Raw genomic sequence first — 20,010 nt, 5'->3', positions numbered from 1 at the left:
GGAAAAGCGGGCACTTATTTAAAACAAGTAATTTTTTTGTGCAAAAAATGCTACAATGTATTTTCACTGACCATTTAGGAAAATTGGGAAAGTTAGCCATTTGGTGTCAAAGCAATCCAGCAGTATTAGTATTTGGCATTGCTTTTAAAATTCATGATATCTTACATTTTGAAAGCGTAAGAGCCAAAACCAAAAACCAAAACCAACCAAACAAAACAACCCCAGGGAAAGTCAGGATGCAGGATTCTGAAGAAAAAAAGACCTTCTGAGGTCTTGTAATGATCTGTCTAGGCCTAGAGATATTTAAAATTAATGTAAAACACCAGCCTTTCATGAAGAAACAAGCCTCAAAATCTGTAGCTCTTGAGAACTTTAGATGTGTGGCACTCCGTTTCCCTCAGGTAGAAAGATTGCCAGGTGGCATTGACTTCAGTACACTGATGCCAGTTTCCACTAGCTGAAAACGTGAGCTGTGATGTCCTTTAAGATTATTGCTTGTTTTTTATAGTTCTTTCAGATTATTTGTTTTTCTAGTTCTCTTTGGGGTATGGAATTATTCTCTTTTTTTTCCACTAGAGGACTCCCTCTCATTGTTTGAGAGGTACTTTTTCTGTAGTTTGAAAAAAAAAATAATAATCTAAATTGTCCTTTGAATTAGACAGGTTGAATTTTGTCTGAAATAACAATTATTTTTTCTCTTGTTAATTTGGATATCCTTGGAAAAAAAAATACATCTCACATTAGGCTGACGAGATAATGGGTTGTGGAGTACAAGAGCTCTGAGTTTTGCAGAGGATTCATTTGACTACAAAACAAAGCCAACAAAATGTATCACTTCAGCTTTCAGAGCTCTGCTTCTTAGCACCTCAAAACTACTACGAGATCCCTATGAAGTTATTATGAGATCACAAAATTTCCAAATGTCTAAATACCAGAGCAATTGGGTTCTTAATGAAAGCTGTGGTCTTAGTCAATACCATTCACAGTAGGATACATCACATCAGCAGAGTTATATTTATTTATCTGGATGACTCTGCATCCCTTGTAATGAGCATTGCACGTGCCTATTGGCCAGTCTCTCCACATTCAGCTATCTACCACGTCTTAACAGATGTATAGTCTGGTTTTCTATTATCCCCACTATTATAATCACTAATCAGTCAATAAATGTAACGATGCAAAAATACATTCGATGATGGCTGTTTGCAAAGGACCTACCATCCTCAAGAGTAGTGGTGATGATTTCCTGAGAAGAAGGTCCTATTCCAGCTCGATTACAAGCCTGGACAACCATGCCATACTGGGTGAATTTTTTCAGGTTATTCAGTGTATAGACTTCACTGTCCCCAGTGGTATCAATAGTGATGATGTTGAACTGGAAATTTCCCCCTGCACTGTACTCCCGATAACCTATCTGGTATCCACGAATAATTCCATTTTGCAAGTGCTTCTTCGGAGCCTAAACAGAAAAAGAAAGATTAGACTTCAAGTAAATGTCTCCAAAGTCGAGTTGTTCCCTTTAATGTTTGTTTTAAATACAGAGAAAATAAACTTTTATTTTCCTACCAAATGCAAGTTTATTTCTAACTTACAATTCAAAAATACTCCCTGTATGTGAAGTTGTAGTGTTTTACCATGATATATACATTTCAGTTGCAGTTTGTTCTCATTTGTGTATTCCTGTGATAAAAGAAAGACCCTTAAATGGTTCATACACTGAAAAAACCTGATAAGGACATATTCTTGAGTTATAATTTAAATTTATAATGTTTTGTTCTTTTATCAAGTGAATCAATCAAAGCTGAGTAGATAAGCATATATCTGCATTACAGACCCACCATTCACTACTAATTGTGTTTTTGCCAGAATCCCCTGCAGTTCACTCACTCAATCTTTGGTAAGGCATTTATTGATCTGTTGAAGGCAGTCACATAGGTTTATTCAGCTAGATGCATTAGGAGAATTTTACGCTGTGCTTTGAAATATGCTTCTGTTCATTGTGTGTGTAGTGTGGAAAGATGATTAGATAATGAGTGCTGAAGGCAATAATGAATTGGAAAACAGGGATGTGCATACTGAATAGCTACTAAAACAAGGTGTACAATATCTGGCATTCAAGAATACGGACAGTACAAAACGGATGGCCATAATTATGTACCGTATTTCTCCATCACCCTGCAAGATTCCTTGTGTCTGGCTAGTGGAAATCATTTCTGTACTGTCCAATATAAAATGTAGTCTAGAGTAAAACAAGGCCTGGCATCTCAGGGAGAAAGCCTATTACTGACATGAATATATATTAAAATTCCATCTAAATAGTATTGGATTAATTCCAGTACATGACAACATTCCTGTCTGATTTTCTACATACTTCAGGTACAATTGGTATAAGAATTTTAAGGCACAGTTTATAATCCATAGAAAAAAATCTCTTTAAAATCCTCCAAACCTTGTTCAAATGCCTACCAGATGCCCATGAGCTCATCTGTTCCATTGACCCATAAAAAAGATCTTTGTGATGCAGTTTACTGGCAATGAGTTAAACCAGCAGAGGCAGCAATTTCTGTTGTTACTATAGCCCATTAAATCCATTGAGGAACACATTCTCAAGAAGAATATTTTTTTTTTTCTGCCACAGAACCAGTCTCTTTCATTGAGTTTATAGTCCACTGGACTAAACTCTCACTGGAACTAATAAAGCCCACATGGGATTTGCTTTTCATCTACTATCAACAAATCACTGCTCCACAAAAGCCAGCACCATGTCTGTATTTGAAATGTGCCTATGGATGGATCTGGCTGATTAAAATATCTCTTCAGATGTTATATTTTTTCCCTTTCTCCTACCTTCAGAAGCAGAAAAAACCTTCAAGAATATAATTTCCACTGTACTACTTCAGTTCCATTGATACTCTCTAGCTGGGGTTGTTCAGCCTGGCATAGTGAATACTCCAGGGAGACCTAATAGTGGTCTTCCAGATGCTCTACATTTAGGCAATGGTTTGAAATTAGAGAAAAGTAGATTTAGGTTGGACATTAGGAGGAAGTTCTTTACTGTGAGGGTACTGGAACACTGGAGCAGATTGCCAGGGAGGTAGTTGAGGCTCCTTCCTTGGAGATATTCAAGAATAGACTCTATAGGGCTCCAGGCAACCTGATCTAATGGAGGATGCTGGACTAGATGACCTTTGGAGGTCCCTTCCAACCCAAATAATTCTGTGATTCTGTTCAGATGTAGATGATCAAATTATGAGATTCAAATCTTGAAAGCCTTGTAAACCGCACTGTGGAGATCATAATGCTGGTTTGGGAATATAAGAGTATAATTGTTTACTGTTGTCAACAGAACCCCAACTTCTTTAGAAATATGTAGATCCTTTATTATCAAAACAGTTCATTTGCAAATGAGTTGCCTGTACTGAACATGGCTTCATGATATATAAATAATTACAAAAGGTTGTGGGTTTTTTTTCAAGCTGGACTTTGGGGCAGAAACTTAGATCAGAGGTTTTTTTGTTTGTTGGAGAGTCAGGTATCTTCCTAAGATAAAGCTTTTTCATTCTATCTCAGAAGAAAGTAACTTCATGACATTTAAATAATTAAATAATGGCTTTGTCAGTTGAAGGATTTCAAATTCTACTACTAGCCTTAGCATTTTGTGTAGCTCATCCATTTTTATAGGCATTGTAGTGTTGATGAGAAGGGGCAAAAAAAGACTGAGCTAACATAATCTATACATTCAACCTGACTGAAGGACAAACACTTCAACCAAAGCAGCAGACTCATTTAAACAAGTGTTACTAAAATGTTATTTCAGATAACATAACAGATCACTGGCTCTTTTCTGCATGTGGATCAGTGTGGAGGCACCAATTTCACCATGACAGGACATAGTTCTCTTCATTGTTATGTACACCTTGTATGTAATAGACTACAGAATAATGTCATACATACATTGGAACACATATATCATGCCCCAAACCAGAGGGAAGATAATGATAAAATTTTCTATGCATTGAAATGTTCTCAGAGCAGAACTACAGCCAGAATAGCCTCTTCATTGGGAATTTTGCAGTGATGTACTTTCTCATTTTGATATAGAAATACAATGACAAATTTTGCATGGAATGATTTTATAATTGGTTTAGGCCAAGGGAATTTTTTATTTCAATAAAGTGGTACCAATTTACTTTTTTTTTTTTTGGTGTTTTTTATTATTGAGTTTTTTGTTTTGTTTTGTTTTTTACTTTTGAACATACAATGCAAAACAAGCTCCATTCTACTTCACAAAACTTCAAATATTCGTTGTTAATACTGACTCAATGTTCATTTTTGGATTGCTTTTTTGCACAAATAAATCATATTTGATATATACCACCTTCTTGTGCATTTGTGTTAGAAAATTCAGTGAAGCAACCTTTGTCCATGATTAAATGTTCATGAGAAAAAATATTGTTAACCCTGTCAGTAGTCACAGAATAGTGACTGGCCATTGGAATGGGCTGCCCAGGGAGGTGGTGGAGTCACCAGCACTGGAGGTGTTTAGGACAAGACTGGATGGGGCGCTTGGTGCCATGGTTTAGTTGATTAGATAGTGTTGGATGATAGGTTGGACTCAATGATCTCAAAGATCTCTTCCAACCTGGTCAATTCAATTCAATTCAATTCAATTCAATTCAATTCAATTCGATTTGATTCAATTCAATTCAATTCTATTCTATTCTATTCTACTCTATTCTATTCTATTCTATCCTACCCTACCCTACCCTACCCTACCCTATCCTATCCTATCCTATCCTATCCTATCCTATCCTATCCTATCCTATCCTAATATTACTGAAAGACCAAGTTTCAGTTCATATTTTTCCTGTTTATCTCGCAAAATCTGATACCTGTAAAATAAAGTACCAATCATTTTACAAAGTATGACATTTTATATCTGCATGCATGTGTATACACATAAAGAAGAGAAGGAATATTTCCCATGTCTACATTTATAGGGCTTAATTACCTTGTAAAGTACTACAAGAAAAAAATAATAATATTTTCATGTTCTTTTCTAAATGAGAATTCTTGTTTAATTCCATTCTCTCGGCACCATTTTAAACTATCAGCAAATTCTGAGTGTTATTTAAAATTCAATCTGAAATCAAATGTTCTGTGTGGACACACAGAAATGGGATTAAATAGACCACTGACCCATTAAACTTCCCTTAACTAGGATTTTCTAAAAGTGGGCTAAGGGAAACTTTAAAGGAAGATTAATGACTGTAGCAAGCTGCAGAAACAGAACCTAATAGAAGATGAAAGATAGTTGTTGTGCTATTACCTGATCCCTTTGCTGTTATTGACAGTGTATTTAAAGTGGATTTGCCGGTTTTACATATAACTATGATTCTCAACACAGTCCCCTTTGTATAATGTCATCACAGGTTTTCATGGTAAAAGCTCCACATGCCTCCAAAACCGACCAGGTTATGATTAAGTTTATTTTCTTCTCTTTATGCCTGCATGACAATATTGGATTGATCTCATGGGGTGTTTCTTACTCTTAAGTACTTTGCATTGCATGGTGCGATAGATGTCTTCTGCACAGCAGTGCATCACAGGAAGCTGTCCAAACGTCAGGACTCATCATGGGACCAAACTATAATATGTCAACGGGATCATCTTAGGTTACCTTTTTGACTAATGGACTAAAACTAATCTGGCCAGGAGAGAATTGCAATGATTCAAGGGAAGTAAATGGCTCACTCCTTTGTACTTACTTAGAGAGACTTATTCAACTGTTCATTCAGGAAATAATTATTTTGGTAAAGGTAGGACTATGCAAGCACTAGCCTTTCAGGAAAGCAGCTCAGTGACTTCAGCTTCATCTGAAAAGGAGGACTGAGGTCAAGGAAATCAATTGGGTTTCAGCTATATTTAGTACCACAAACTCTACACCCATCAGATGAGCTAACCCACCAGGAGACAAATTAATGACTATGAATCAAGGCAAAGAGTTTTCAAGCTGAGTATACAGGGGCTTGACAAGCAATGTGTCAGTGGTGGTTTTTGCTGCTCATCCTTTTGCAGGCAAAATTTCAGCAGTTTCGTTGCAAAACAACACCTCACAGGGTCTTGTGGTATGACAGGGTCATAGGCTACCTCTGGTTAGAGCCAGCAGCACTTTGCTGGAGGACACAGTTACAGTGTCTTTTGCACAGCCAGACCATCTCAGATACTGCTGGTCAATACATTAAAAGATTTAACAGATACTGGGTCTACAAGAAAAATGTCTTGAAGGATCACAGGAGACTGGATATTCATTGGAGACTGGATGTGCAGTCTGGTAGCGCAGTCCACAACAAACTCCAAATGTCTAGCCAGCACCTGCACTATGCACCAGGTTCGCATGGCGGTGTACAGTTGTGGAAGCATGGACCCATCTTTCCTGATATGGATATATGTTGCACAGCTACAAGCAGGCATTTCCAAGGTCACAGGAAGCTCACACCTTAAGTTCATTCTAACTAAAAATCCATGTCTACACTAAGCTCATGAGACTTTCTGGGACAATGGAGTTTTTGTTCAAAACATAGCTCATTTCTGTGATTATTTTATTGTATTAGATACTGATCATTACTTGACAAGTATTCACAAACCAAATTCTAAATGTGATCTTAAGAATATAACTCCATCTGCTTGCACTAATATGCTGACAGGCTTCTACTCCCTAGACAATACCTAGAGACCAGGAGAGTAAGTTGCCCTTGAACTGTCCTGTAAGTACAAATTGAACCATATTTTGGGTAACATTACTGAACTGTAGGTGTGGGAGTTTTGTTTGTCCCACAGCTGTCTGCACACATCTGCATCTATAAAATCTAATGGCAAAGCTTCAGAATTGTGAATGGCAGCCTTAAACTCTGGCAGTGAAACAATGCTGCCTGTCTTCTCTTGTTGCTTTTGAAAATATCCCTCAAAGTGAACTTTAAAAAAGCAAGCAGAGCCTTTCAATCTGCCTGCCCATACATCTATAAAACCAAGTTCATACACAGAAGCTGGGAGGTTATTGTTGAGTAGATGTGATGACAGTCACACTTCTTGAGTGCTTTAAACAACCTATAAGCATTTATTTCAGTTGCTGAGAATCACTCTACACTCTGTATTGTTTCAACAGCTACTTCCTTCACTCCACTGACTGCATGTTGCATTTAAATCCATGACTTATGTAGGCTTTTTTACAAGTACATAGTTATGTTTCACTTCAACCCCCACCTGTGGCTACTGATCTCACGCCTTTCATGTTTTGAAACCATTTGATGCAAACCAACACTGATAAAAATCAAAGATGTGGATGAGAGAAAAAGATCTGCACTCTTTTTGAGACCTGTGCATAAGAGGTCTGATAAAGACTACTACTTTTAAAGCTTAATACTGAAATGTCATATTGAAACAGAATTTTTAATGCATCATTTTTAGAAGACCATTGAACTGGTCCCTCTGTGATAGTTGGACACCCCAGTAGTTTTATGTCCACATTCACTGTGCAGACATCATGCACTGTAAAAACCTGTCTGTTCAGGAACCAACTTAAAACTAATACAGAATTGTGGTGGTTATATATTGCATAATTAACTTTAAAATAAATAAGAAGCCCACAGCTATTTATGTGGTTAATAAGCAACAGATCACTGCTACTATCCTGACTTTCTGGGTGATTCATATCATGGAGCCAAATACACATCCTCCAAGTTTGCAGGAGTAATTAACGTCGCTGTAGAAATTAATGACTGTTATGCCACACTCCTACTCCAGCACTTAATACTACATACTCTGGAATCTTAAATATATGGAATTATCAATACATTTTGGAAACTGCCATTCATATTGAGATCAGCCTACTCTAATTAGATAGCTTTATTCTGGCCACTGTAATGTACAAGCAGTATAAAGCACAAAATGATTAAAAATGTGGCCTATGCTTACTTGATGCATGACTGAAAGCATTTAAAACATTCCTTGGTTGAAAAAACACACTGAGCAAAACAGAGAAAAAAATAACTGAATCGCAACACATCACATATTTTTAAATAATATCTGTTGCAGATATTTTTAAATCAGTTGCTCAGATTCATATTTACCACATTGCTCTCTGTGCAGACATGCCTTCACTAAGGCTTTACCCCCAAATCCACTGCAATGAGGAAAAAAAGACCTGCCATTTTCTCTCATGGTTTTGGGGAAATTTCCCCCTAAAACCAGAGTGAAATTCTGTTAGTGCTCATTTTCCAAGCACATAGCTGTATCTCTGAAATCAGAAGGAGGTAAGTAATGTTATTGCCATCAGTGTAGACAAACAGCTGCTGCTGTTAGTCTCCAATGGAAGGTTCTCTCCTTGCATAATGCAGCAGTATTGAGAGCCAATATAACATTTGTTGGCAAAGGCATCTGCAAGGTTTCTCACAAATAAAATAACTGATCCACAGCTCTAATAGTACTCCCATCAATACAACCTCTTTGAATGCATCAAAATACTGCCAAGGTATATTCTTAGCTGCGTGTATTTACCTTCCAGGTGACCCTAATGCTTTGTGAAGATATAGGTTCGAGCTGAACGTCCTGAGGTGGACCATCAGGAGCTGCAAAGAGAGAAGAGAGGTGTACTAAACCTAGCCATCAAAGCACAAGGAATTCAGTACTTCATATGGTAGGTCACCAACTCAACACACCAACATCACAAGGATTTGGACCGAGTCAGAGTCATATGGAAAACTGAAGATACCACTTAATCAAACAAAACCAGAGCCTAGCATCTTCCTCATTCAGATGTCATCTCTGGCCAGCACTGAAATGCAATATATGCCAAAACATAGGAACCTAACCAAAAAAAAAAAAAAAAAAAAAGTGAATAAATAGTGACTTTTCTTGTCTAGGGACATGCTCACAATACTGTTTCTGTTTTGCACATAGGCATGAAATACTTTCATCAGTCAGAACCCTGTAGATGATAAAATGGCAGCAGAACCCATTTGACAGCAGATGAGACAGGAGCTCCTCAGCTGGCCTTCATCATGTCACAAACTTTCCAGTGGGATCCCCTTTGTTCATTAGAGACTGAGGAATATCAGATATTTTATACACAAAACCTGGCACACTTTGCCCTCTCCCCCTTCTCAGTCTAAGTGTCCCAGCCTGGAAATAAGACAAAAAATAATTGCCAGTGGAAAACACATGCTGCAGCTCATGCCTGAGTCAGGAGGAGTTTCATTTGCTATTGATACAATGAAAGGGTGTGCTTGATGTTATAAAGCTAAATGAAAAAGGCAAGCCCTGAGTCTGGAGGAACATACTTGTCAGCTAGGCAGCTACAAGGTAGATCCAGAATTGACTGGGACTGAATGAAGAGGTGTGCTTGCTCAGAGATGTAAATCATTGTAAAAGAAAGATCTGAAGAAAGGAATGGAGTAGTCTTGATCTGCTGCAGAGGATTCCCTTGATGCAGAATATGGCTTCAGTAAAAGACATTAAATTAAGTTTAATAGCATGACAAAAGAAGTAAAGCTATAAAGAGGGTGAGATGAGGCTGTTAAAGGTGGAGCATTGGTAAATGACAGCTGTGGTGAAAGGAAACAGAACATTTAGCTTTAACTGATGAAAGCAGAGAGACCCAGAGTAGAGCCTATAATATGTTTAAGCTATTAAAGATACCCTATTCTGTGCCATTCTTGATTGTCCTTCATATGTGAAATTTCCAAAGGTTGAAAGAACTTTATTTCCATTCGCTTTGCATTAAGGTACAGGAAGCAAAAGAGAAAAAGGGAACTCTACCAATTTTCTTAATCCTGTCTTTGATTCTGCACCACTGTTGACAAACACAAATGGCATGTCTCTAGATACATTGTAATGTAATTTGAGCAGACCATTTGATCCTAAAAGTTGACTTTAAAATGTTCTCCTTAAAATCTTTACTTTTTCTTGAAAGACCTCAATTCTTTTTTTGGCAGACCTGAGTAATTCACCTGTTCCCAGAATACCATGGTGAAATTTTAAATAAGAAGTAGTTTATTTTACATTCTTAATGTCACATAGACTTTGTGACAAAGACTATGTCCAACACAGGAGATAACTCTAGTTGTATGGAAGGGAAGATGAGGCCTGTAAGCTTTGCAATCATGCCACATTTGACTATCCTTGGGCCACAGAGACCCTTTACCATTGTCTTTCTAATACCTAGAGCTGGGAAAATCAGGTCACTAAAATGTGATACACAGTCTGTGCCTCCTTGCCAACAGCATGGTTTAACTTGTTCGATTTTTATATTGTCTTCCCTTATTTTGCTTCATTTTCATTACCCTCTCTCTCATTCCCTGCACCCATGCTGCTTTCCATTTCCTATTGTAAAAGCAGAGAACAGAAGTAAACAGTAATCAAAAAGCAATGCTTCTGTACATTGCACACCACATGAAATCAAAACACAGGATAGGAACATCATACACTCTGCCTAAGCCTAACCTCCTCTCTTGCAGTTGATCCCTAGTTAGACTAGTGACAATTCCACACTGCTAGTCTTTTTCTCTAAACAGAAGGCTCCTTAAAAGACAGTGACAAAAGGGTCAGTTACTCTGAAACTTGGTTACAAAGAACTGGAGAAAATGTGATGTTCAGACTTTTTTATTTTGCCTATTTCAAGGCTAGCTGCTGGTTCTGACAATTGCATTGTCAGCCAATAAAAAACTTTGATGTCTATGCAAGGAAAGATGGGCATTTAGGGGACACAGATGATGCCTGCTGGAAGAATGGATAGCCTGTTTTCTTTAGTGATTTCACATTTTCATTGACCAAAGGAAGAGACAGCCCTAATCAAATGATAAATATTTTGCAAACAAACTATTCACCTTTAAGAAACCTGTTCACTGAAGGCTTTCCTTCTACTAGGATGGAAAAAAAGACACCTGGTGAGAAAAGAAATACAGCTTATGTTCTCTCCCATTTCTTCTGCTTTTCACTGTGAGCCCTTGTGTCCTGTCTTATTCATAAAGTCCCTTAGAGCCAAAAATATGTTTTCCTAACAGGGGATATATTTGAATTGTAGCAAATTCACCCACAGAGAAAATGAGTGGGGATTACACACTTATATTCATACAAGCTGAACTGAAAATCGGTCACAAAATATTCAAAGCTTAGACCAAGAGGAATCTTGAAAAAGAAGTAGGGTTCTCATTGCCAGAACACTGTCACCCAGATCCTTGCATCACCTATTTCCTCTCAAAATCTCCAAAGTAGGAAGCTTTGCTGACTTAGCATAAGATAACAGGACAAATAAAATCAGCAAGTTAAAAGTGCTTTGTCGTATGCAAATTAATAACTTCCTTTCTGCTCAAGACTTTTCAGAATGACTCCATCCAGTTTCACTGGTCTGAGAGTGTTGAAACTGGGTTATTCTCAACACCTTTGTACATCGTATATAATTGCAATGCCTTCCTGGCAGAAATATTTATGGCCATTCAGTATTTTCATTCCTAACTGCTGACATGCAGAGCTGTAGCTCTCTGGTTTTCACTCATAAGTCTTTTTACACTGTCACATGTAACATTCGTGACTTGGATCATGGTAGGCTGCTTAAGGTTCTGCTAGTCCTGAGAAATGAAAATAAGACAGCAGTCTGAGTACAGAAAAGAGTGACTCCAGTCATCAAAGTGAAAATACACATCCCTCCTGGTACAGAAACCTGCAGCAATGTAGAAGAATACATGGCAGCAAAGAGCATGGGGATGACATTAACTTATGGTAACCAACTGACACAGTGATCAGAAATCTAAATAGTGAGTGGGCTAGAAGACAGAATAATCAAAGGAAGATTTGTTTTAGGTAGATCACTGTTCTCAAATGGGGGTAGCTTAAATTAATTACCTATAACAATATCTGAGCATCTAAGGAATGAAAGACACAAGAACCATAGAGGATAAACAACAACTAAATATAACTGTAGCTGTAAGTATGCCCTTTCCAGTACCCCAGGCTGAAAATTTGGAACACAATCTCTTCTTTCACCACTAGATGCCACTGAATGGCTTTAATTACAAGTCTGCAGGATGAAGTTTCAAAAGTCTTAATGTTTTATGACAATAATTTGGTGGGGTTTGTTTTTTTGATGCAGCTGCAGCAACGTAAGCAGGATTTCAAGTAAACATTTCTCATGTCAAAGAGCAGTGACAATTTAGACACTACAAAGCCAGAGCATACCTGCTTCATCAGTAGTGATGGTGAGCTCATTGCTGGCCTCACTCTTTCCAATGCGATTCTTGGCATACATGCGAATGTTGTAAGTTGAGGAAGGATGGAGATCAATGATAGTGGCTTGGTTTAGCTGAGGGGAAACATCTTTGGTTCTCTGAACAGAATCCCAAGAGTCTATTTAATATGAAATGAAAATAAGAAAGACAAAAGATGACATTAACATCACTAATACAAGCAGGCAGTTAAACCATCTCCCAGGGCAGGGTACTGCCATTACTGAATTAACCCAGAAATTGCCTGCTGTGACAAGCAAATTGAGTGAACACCTTCTTTGACAGCTCTCCTGATTGCTCCAAGCATGGTCCTGGGAACAATACAATCTCGGCCCCAGAGTCATCATCAAATGCAAGGAAATAGCTACTCCTTTGCCCTTTTTTTTTTCTTTTTTTGGAGGGTGTGGTGACAGCAGCAAAGGTTTTCCCCTTTCATGCGTGTACACACACTGTTCTTTTACCATTGCTACATTGGAACAACGATGAAAAAGATTGAAGTTATTGCCCTGAAGGGATCCTCACCCAGTGAAAAGGCTGGTTTCTGGGTAAAGAAGTTAATAAATAAGAATGGGGGATCTGGTCTTAGACTAGCAGAGATGAGGCAGACAGCTTGATCCCAGACTCCAGGATGTATATGCGAACAGTGAGCACGAGCTTGGAGTGCTTAGACATGGGGTTCAGCATCCTCCAGGACTGAGGCAGTTTCCCTGACTCATGTTAGGAGGCAGGAGCAGTTAAATACAAGTGGAACATAGAAACCTCTTAGCTATTTACATATATCTGTAAAAGGAGGAGCACATTGTTACTATTCATGTTTAATATTCATTTGTCTGTTATGTTTCAATAAATTCTTCAAAAAATATAATAGGAAAACGGATGGAAATTGTGTAAGCACAGTAACCCCTCCTTTTCATCCAAACATTCAGCTGCTGCAAACAAAATAAAAGGATTTATCTGTGTAAACCATCTTGATGTCTTTTATGAGTTGTCATCCTTCATTTCTTTCTTACTGCAAGCGATGTTCCTCCTCCAACCTCTGCAGCATCCCATGGGGATGTCACTGAAGGCATTACAGAAGTGTTTTACAGTATGGGTCACTGTAGGCAGGATTGCAGAAAGCTCAGCAGATAAGAAAGACTAGTTTAAAAATAGAAAGCTCACTCAGATACAAAATATTTGCACAACTTGTGTAAACTCTTTTATACAAGCTTGCTGAAAGGCGCATGAATTGTCAGAATGACATAGAATCATAGCACAGTTTAGGCTGGAAAAGACCCTCAAGGTCACCAAGTCCAACCATTAACCTAACACTGCCAAGTCCACCACTAAAACACGTCACTAAATGCCACATCTACACTACCTCCAGGGATGGTGATTGCACCACTTCCCTAGGCAGCCTGTTCCAGTACCTTACAATCCTTTCAGCAAAGACATTTTTTTACCTAATATCCCTTCTAAACTTCTCCTGGTGCAACTTGAGACTGTTTACTGGTGTTCTATTGTTTGTTACTTGGGACAAGAGATTTGAACTATTGACCTCTGAATGGCAGGACTCTGTAGTACATATCAGATACATGAAAAATTCTTAGTAGATTATATGATTCTTAGTAGACTATATAATTACACAGCATAAAGGAAAAGAAGATGAAAAGTCACAGTCTTCTGTACTTTAAAAAGTAGGTTTCCAGTTTTTGTTTGTAACTAATGCATGAGCTTCAGGAGCATATTCTGATATACATATCTCCTTTTAGAAGGGTAAAATCTATCAATAAAAATAATCCCCCCAACGTGAGTCACTCCAGAGAGAAATTAAACCATTTATCTCCAAAACTGTTTAAGGCTTTAAAAAAATGTGTTAATAAGAATAATAAAAAATAGTAAGGCAAATTTTTGTTTTGTTCTGGTAAACCCTAAAAATATTTGCTGACATCCACATGGTAAGTAATAGAGTGAGGTATTACGATTGACTGCTGGAGCTTTTGGGTTTTACTGTTGTTTCAGAGAGCTCTAGAATCTACTTATCATAGAATCATAGAATGCATCAGGTTGGAAGGTACCCTTGAATGTCATCTTGCCCAGCCTCACTGCAGTGAGCAGGGACACCATCAAGTTTGACTTTGAATGTCTCCAGGGATGGGGCATTCACCTGGGCAACTTGTTTCACTACCCTCATTGTGAAGAATTTCCTCCTAATGTCCAAACTAAATATACTTTTATCTAGAAAGACTAAGAAAGCACAGAAAACAGGCAGCAATGGGCTAGTTAAAGGGGGGGGTGGGGGTGGGAGTTAAAAGAAAGTATGGTGTTTTTAAAGTATTCTTTAATCCAATCATAAAATGTTACACTGAGACATTTCTCAGTGTTCGAGCAAAAGGACCTACGAAAAATTTACTATTTTATTAAAACCAGCAGCTTCTCACTTGTTCCTAAAAGAAGGCCTGAACCCTTGGGATTGCTCTGTAGAAGACTAGGGCCCCTGTGCTGCTACTCCCCGGTCGAATTCGGGAAGCGACTGCCCGCTCCCTCGCCCGGATCGGCGCTGCCATCCGGTGGCCGCTGCCGGTACCGCTCCCAGCCAGCTCTCGGCTGGCTGCTGCTGTCGCAAGCTCGGAGGAAATCGTCCAGCTCTGAGAAGGCATCTGCCTGCTGAATGATGTACTCAGTTCAGATGTGAGCACAAGGAAGCGTGAAGGTTCTTTCCCTTCAGACCAGGACTTAAGGGGAACTGATTCTGCGTTTGTCCCTCAGCTTTCCCTAAGGACAGAAAAATCAAAAAGGAGACACATACAGTCATGGAATCATGTGGGTTGGAAAGGATCTTTAAAGGTCATTTAGTCCAGCTCACCTGCAGGGAGCAAGGGCTCTTTAACTAGATCAGGATGCTCAGACCTTGAATGTTTCCAGGGATGAGGCATTCACCACCTTCCTGGGCAACCTGTTTCAATGTTTCACCATATTCATTCATTCAACTCCCTGAAGGGAGGTTGTAGACAGGTGGGGGCTGGTCTCTTCTCCCAAGCAGCCAGCACCAGAATGAGAGGACACAGTCTCAAGCTGCATCAGGGGAAGTTTAGGCTCGAGGTGAGGAGAAAGTTCTTCACATAAAGAGTTATTGGCTATTGGAATGGGCTGCCCAGGGAGGTGGTGGAGTGGTGGTGGTGGAGATGTTCAGAAAAGGATTGGATGTGGCACTTGAAGCCACAGTTTGGTTGTCATGAACTATTAGGTAATAGATTGGACATGATGATTTCTGAGGTCTTTTCCAATCTGGTTGATTCTATGAGCCATTGTAAACAAAAATGGACATATAGTTTAAATCTACCCTCTGTTAGTTTAAAGCCATTACCCCTTGTCCTGTTGCAGCAGGCTCTACTGAAAAAAAGACTGTTCCCATCTTTCTTATAGGCCTTCTTTAAGTACTAGATGGCTGCATTAAGATCTCCCTGGAGCCTTCTCTTTTCCAGGCTGAACAACCCCCAGCTGTCTCAGCCTTTCATTATAGGGCAAGTGTTCCAGCCCTTGAAGGACTTGCATACCTGTCCCTATCTTCATTTTTTGCAAGCCTATGATGGAAATGTCTGATGTCTGATGGACCCTGTGACTATAGCCCATGAGTACTCCAAGCTCCTATTCACAGGTCAAGGGCCCCATGCTCTTTCTGGATTATAACTAATGTATTGGATTTTTTTTTTTTGTCTGACAGCATGGCAGGGGTAGATAGGATACAAGAAGGCAGCATTATATAGTGAAGTCACCTGCATACTCTGTGAAACTGACTTATTCAGAAGTCTAGATGATACATTCTGCTGTAAATGCATTTCTAAGTCCTGAGGGTAAGCAACAAAGGTGGAAAATTCTCTCTAAACACAACTGTGCAGTTTACGGCTTTACTCTGGCCTTGGCAGAATGCTCTCTGAGCTTACCATCTGGATTTTGAATGTTTTATCTAAACTTTCTTCTGCCTCTCTAGTGTCTTGAAACTATGAGAAATTTTCCCAACTCCTTCTTCTTTCTTATAGCTTTCCTCAGCTTTCTGTAACCATCTTTGACATTCTGTCTTCTGGATGATTTAATTTATGACCAGTATTTTATTAATGACCAGAATTCAACAACATGATCCTAGTTTCTCCAAACATTCAGCCTCCGATTCTAAAAAACAATGCCTCTGTTGTTTGCAGTGAGATGAAGACCTCCAGTACAGGAAAAGATAATTTGTCAAGGCAGGTATTTTTGCTACAGGGAAAAAGAGAAAATGAAAACCATACCAAAACAAACCCTAAAATCCAAATGGTGAAAAGATAAGAATGGGGACCAAGAATCATCTAACAAAAACCATCATACCAGCTATCACCTAGAATGACTTTGTTCCCCTTACATGTAGGTTGCTCTGATAAAATGACAAAAGCAGCAACTGCCAAACTTAATGTCCTTACTAAACCAAAAAAACCAACCAAACAACAACAGCAACAAACAAATGAAGATAAATCTTACTGTGCAAGATTATATAAACCATGGTTAAAATTTCCATCAAGCAGTTTCAATGTATAAATTACCATTTCAGATACAAATTCAGTCATGAATGACTAGAGATAGGGATTACTTAAGAGGAAAATTATTCCTTACCTGACTTGTTCTTGCATTCAATATCGTAGCCAGTGATTAAGCTATTGCCATCGAATCCCATGGTCCATCTGAGGGCAATGCTGCGTGCTCTCACCTCTCTGATTTCTATTTCAGGAGGGTCGGGGGGCTCTGAGCAAACACACACACACACAGAGTTACTGTCAGAAGAAAGCCTGTACACTTAACAAGATAATATTAGTGAGCATGGCACTGGCATAGCTTACTGGTGGTAAGCTCTCGTGACATTTTCTTCGGTCACTCATTAGTACCCTGAGCCAGTAATCACCTGCTGAGGAACATTCAACAGAGGGAGGAAAAGTCACTTCTCAGCTAGGGGTCACTGATGTAACCTTGAATGCTGACTTCTATTGAATCTCCTTATATGCAACATAGAGCTACTTTTTCTTAAAAGCACTCCAGATTGGACTGTTGATGCTAGGAAAGGTTTTTGCCTTGAACACCATATTTTGCTGATACTTAACAGCTTTTACACAGAAGGTGGTAGTAGAAATATGAACACTAAACTTAGAAATGCTAAGTTTGGTGAAGGTCATAAATGAAACGTCCAACTCTCTGACTATGTTTAAAAGTCTTAAATCAATAACATGTTAATTTAAAAACACTACCAAATTACACTAAAGTCTCTTTCTGCCTCTGTAGCTAAGGATGTGAATAAACAGCATTTATACCCATCCTGATGCCCCTTTACATTGTCACAGCCAATTAAATGAGCAGTGGTATAAGTGAGAACCTGTCCCCAAACTCCACCTGAATTTTTCCAAAGGGCTGCCTGAGGCATTCACTGAAATCTTCTGTTATTTAAAGCCAAGAGTAGGGAGAAAAAAATTTGCAAGTCCTGGAAATTTGTTGTGTGCATGCTCAAAGGCATACAGACACAAGAACAAGCATCACACAGAAAAAAAGCAGTGGCCAAGCCCTGCCCATGCTCCACATCTCAAATACTGTCCCTAAAGACACTCTAGAACTTGTTCTCTGCCTGAGTGAAACCCTACAGGGGGAGAACCCCAGCCCCAGGCATCGTAGGGGGCAAACTGATGCAGAAATGCAAACTGATTACAATTTATTCTGACTGATTAAACTTGAAATATTTTGTTTAAGGATCCACAGTAGGTTTAACATTTCTATAAAGACAAAAGTTAGATCACTTCATACTCAGGTTTTAAGCATGTTTGCAACTTCTCCTCCCAAAAAGTAAACCCCCATAAGCACTCTCCCTACTGAAGATGATCGCTTAAAGTATCTTTAGTAGATTATCAGCTAGTGTATTTGAGAAAAAAAAACAACAAAAAAAGTCTTTATTAATTTGTACACATCTAGAAAGACTTGAGCTTATAATTTGTTTTGATTTAATTTGTAATTCTGGAAACGAAAGCCTGAGCATTTCAATGCAGCTCCTCATTTCTTTGACAATGAGGAACACATTTGATTAGGTATCAGAGCTTCCCTCCCCCAACAGATTTCTGAGGATGTCATACACTTACTGTACTACCATAGCTGTGTTTTTTTCCTTATGTTGTCCTCTTCCTACCTTGCACAGTGAGCTGAATTATTCCACGATCCTCCCCATAAGAATTGATGGCATGGCAGGAGAAGAAGCCAGAATCTTCACGCACAGTTGGCAAAATCTATAGGTGGTTTGAAAAGAAGTGTTTGATTTAACAGCACACAGAGAAAATAAAGCAACAGCTTTTCTGTGTGGTGAAAGAAAAAATAATGTACAAATGTTTTACTTGACAGCAATAAAGAGATATTTCATGTTACACACATACATATATACACAAATGCATAGAAAAACATCCAAGATACTGAAACCTATCCAAAGAAGCAACACCTGGGCTGAGAATGCAGGCTATAAGCTCTACATATGTAGTCAGGAGCTAGAGCACTACCTATTCCTATCACTTCTCATTAGGAGTCTTGTTTCCAGTTACTCATAAGTTTGCCAAGTATTTAACAGCTAGCAGAAATTTTCTGTACAAAATGATGCCTCCTGCTGCCTCCAAATTTTTCCACTTATTTCAGAAAATAACTCAAGTGGCTGAAGTCTCTGTGGAGGAAATAAAGGTTTAAACAGAGGTGATGAACCTTGCAGTATTCAGTAGGGCGCCTTATAATAAAATTTTGGGTGGTCTTTCTTTTCAATTTTTATTTAATAACACATAAAGTTACACACAATCTTTACATCACAATCATCATGAAGTTTTTCTACAGGACCACTGCTTCATTCAGTGTACAACATGGAGAGGAGTTGTTTTGTTTTTTTAAAGAGCAGATGTTCGAAGTAACATCTTTTCCCTCATTGTTCAGTATGTTGCTCCCACACTTTATTTACAGCACACAATTCAAAGTGTGCCCTGAAGACAGACTTAACCATATTCTCAGAGCGTCTTCTGTGGTGGTTACCTATGAAATACCTATTTCAGAAAAAGAGTGAATTTGTTTTCATAAATGCTGACATCATGAAGAGTATTACCACCATTTTGTGTGGGGAATTAAGGAGTCAGACACCTGATAACGTTTGTGGATGCGTGACAATTTACCATGTATTAGCTAAGCCATGGTAACTCCACATTCTACTTATTCCCCAGCAAAGCCAAGGTAATATGAGCACAATTCTCATTCACTGGTTAAGATAAATTGATTAATTTCCCAGTCACTACAAAGATGTTGGAGAGTTATCAGAGTTATCATCTGAGATGTGGTAACCTGTCACACTGTGTTAAACTGCACATGTGGCTGAGCTTTAAGATAGGAAAACAAAATTTTTCAGAGCCCAATTTGATACATCTAGGGCCTTCTTTTTCCTGCTCAGAGTCCTTAGCAATAAATAGCATTTCATGTGTTCCTAACAGCTTCCATTGAGTTAATCTGCAGCTATGAGAGCTTAGTACTTCTGCAAATCAGACCCCAAGGGCTCAAGGCAAGTACCTAGAAAACAAAGAACACACAATTATTGGCCACCTGTGAAAAGTTTGGTTTCAATGATCAGCCTTGCATTACACAGTGTCTTTCATTACTCAGTCCTAATTCAACTCTAGAGAAAATCCAAGTCATGCCTGACTGAGGCAGGGGTCCTGCAGAAAAAAAT

At 38.6% G+C, this 20,010-nt stretch overlaps 1 protein-coding gene across 1 annotated transcript in view; it reads right to left on the bottom strand.

Annotated features, from left to right (window-relative positions):
* Positions 1-20,010, bottom strand: part of DSCAM (DS cell adhesion molecule) — a 459,734-nt gene that overhangs the window by 93,340 nt on the left and 346,384 nt on the right. Inside the window, exons 13-17 of the mRNA XM_054165785.1 lie at positions 18,451-18,547; positions 16,902-17,030; positions 12,232-12,399; positions 8,557-8,627; positions 1,219-1,459 (exon numbers count right to left, since the gene is read on the bottom strand). Coding sequence (XP_054021760.1) covers positions 1,219-1,459; positions 8,557-8,627; positions 12,232-12,399; positions 16,902-17,030; positions 18,451-18,547 — 706 coding nt within the window. The remainder of the gene's footprint in view (positions 1-1,218; positions 1,460-8,556; positions 8,628-12,231; positions 12,400-16,901; positions 17,031-18,450; positions 18,548-20,010) is intronic.

The sequence above is a fragment of the Dryobates pubescens genome, chromosome 12, assembly GCF_014839835.1.
Source record: "Dryobates pubescens isolate bDryPub1 chromosome 12, bDryPub1.pri, whole genome shotgun sequence".
Taxonomy (NCBI): Eukaryota; Metazoa; Chordata; class Aves; order Piciformes; family Picidae; genus Dryobates; species Dryobates pubescens.
Note: the sequence above shows the minus strand (reverse complement) of the source record. Positions and strands in the feature narration are given on the sequence as shown.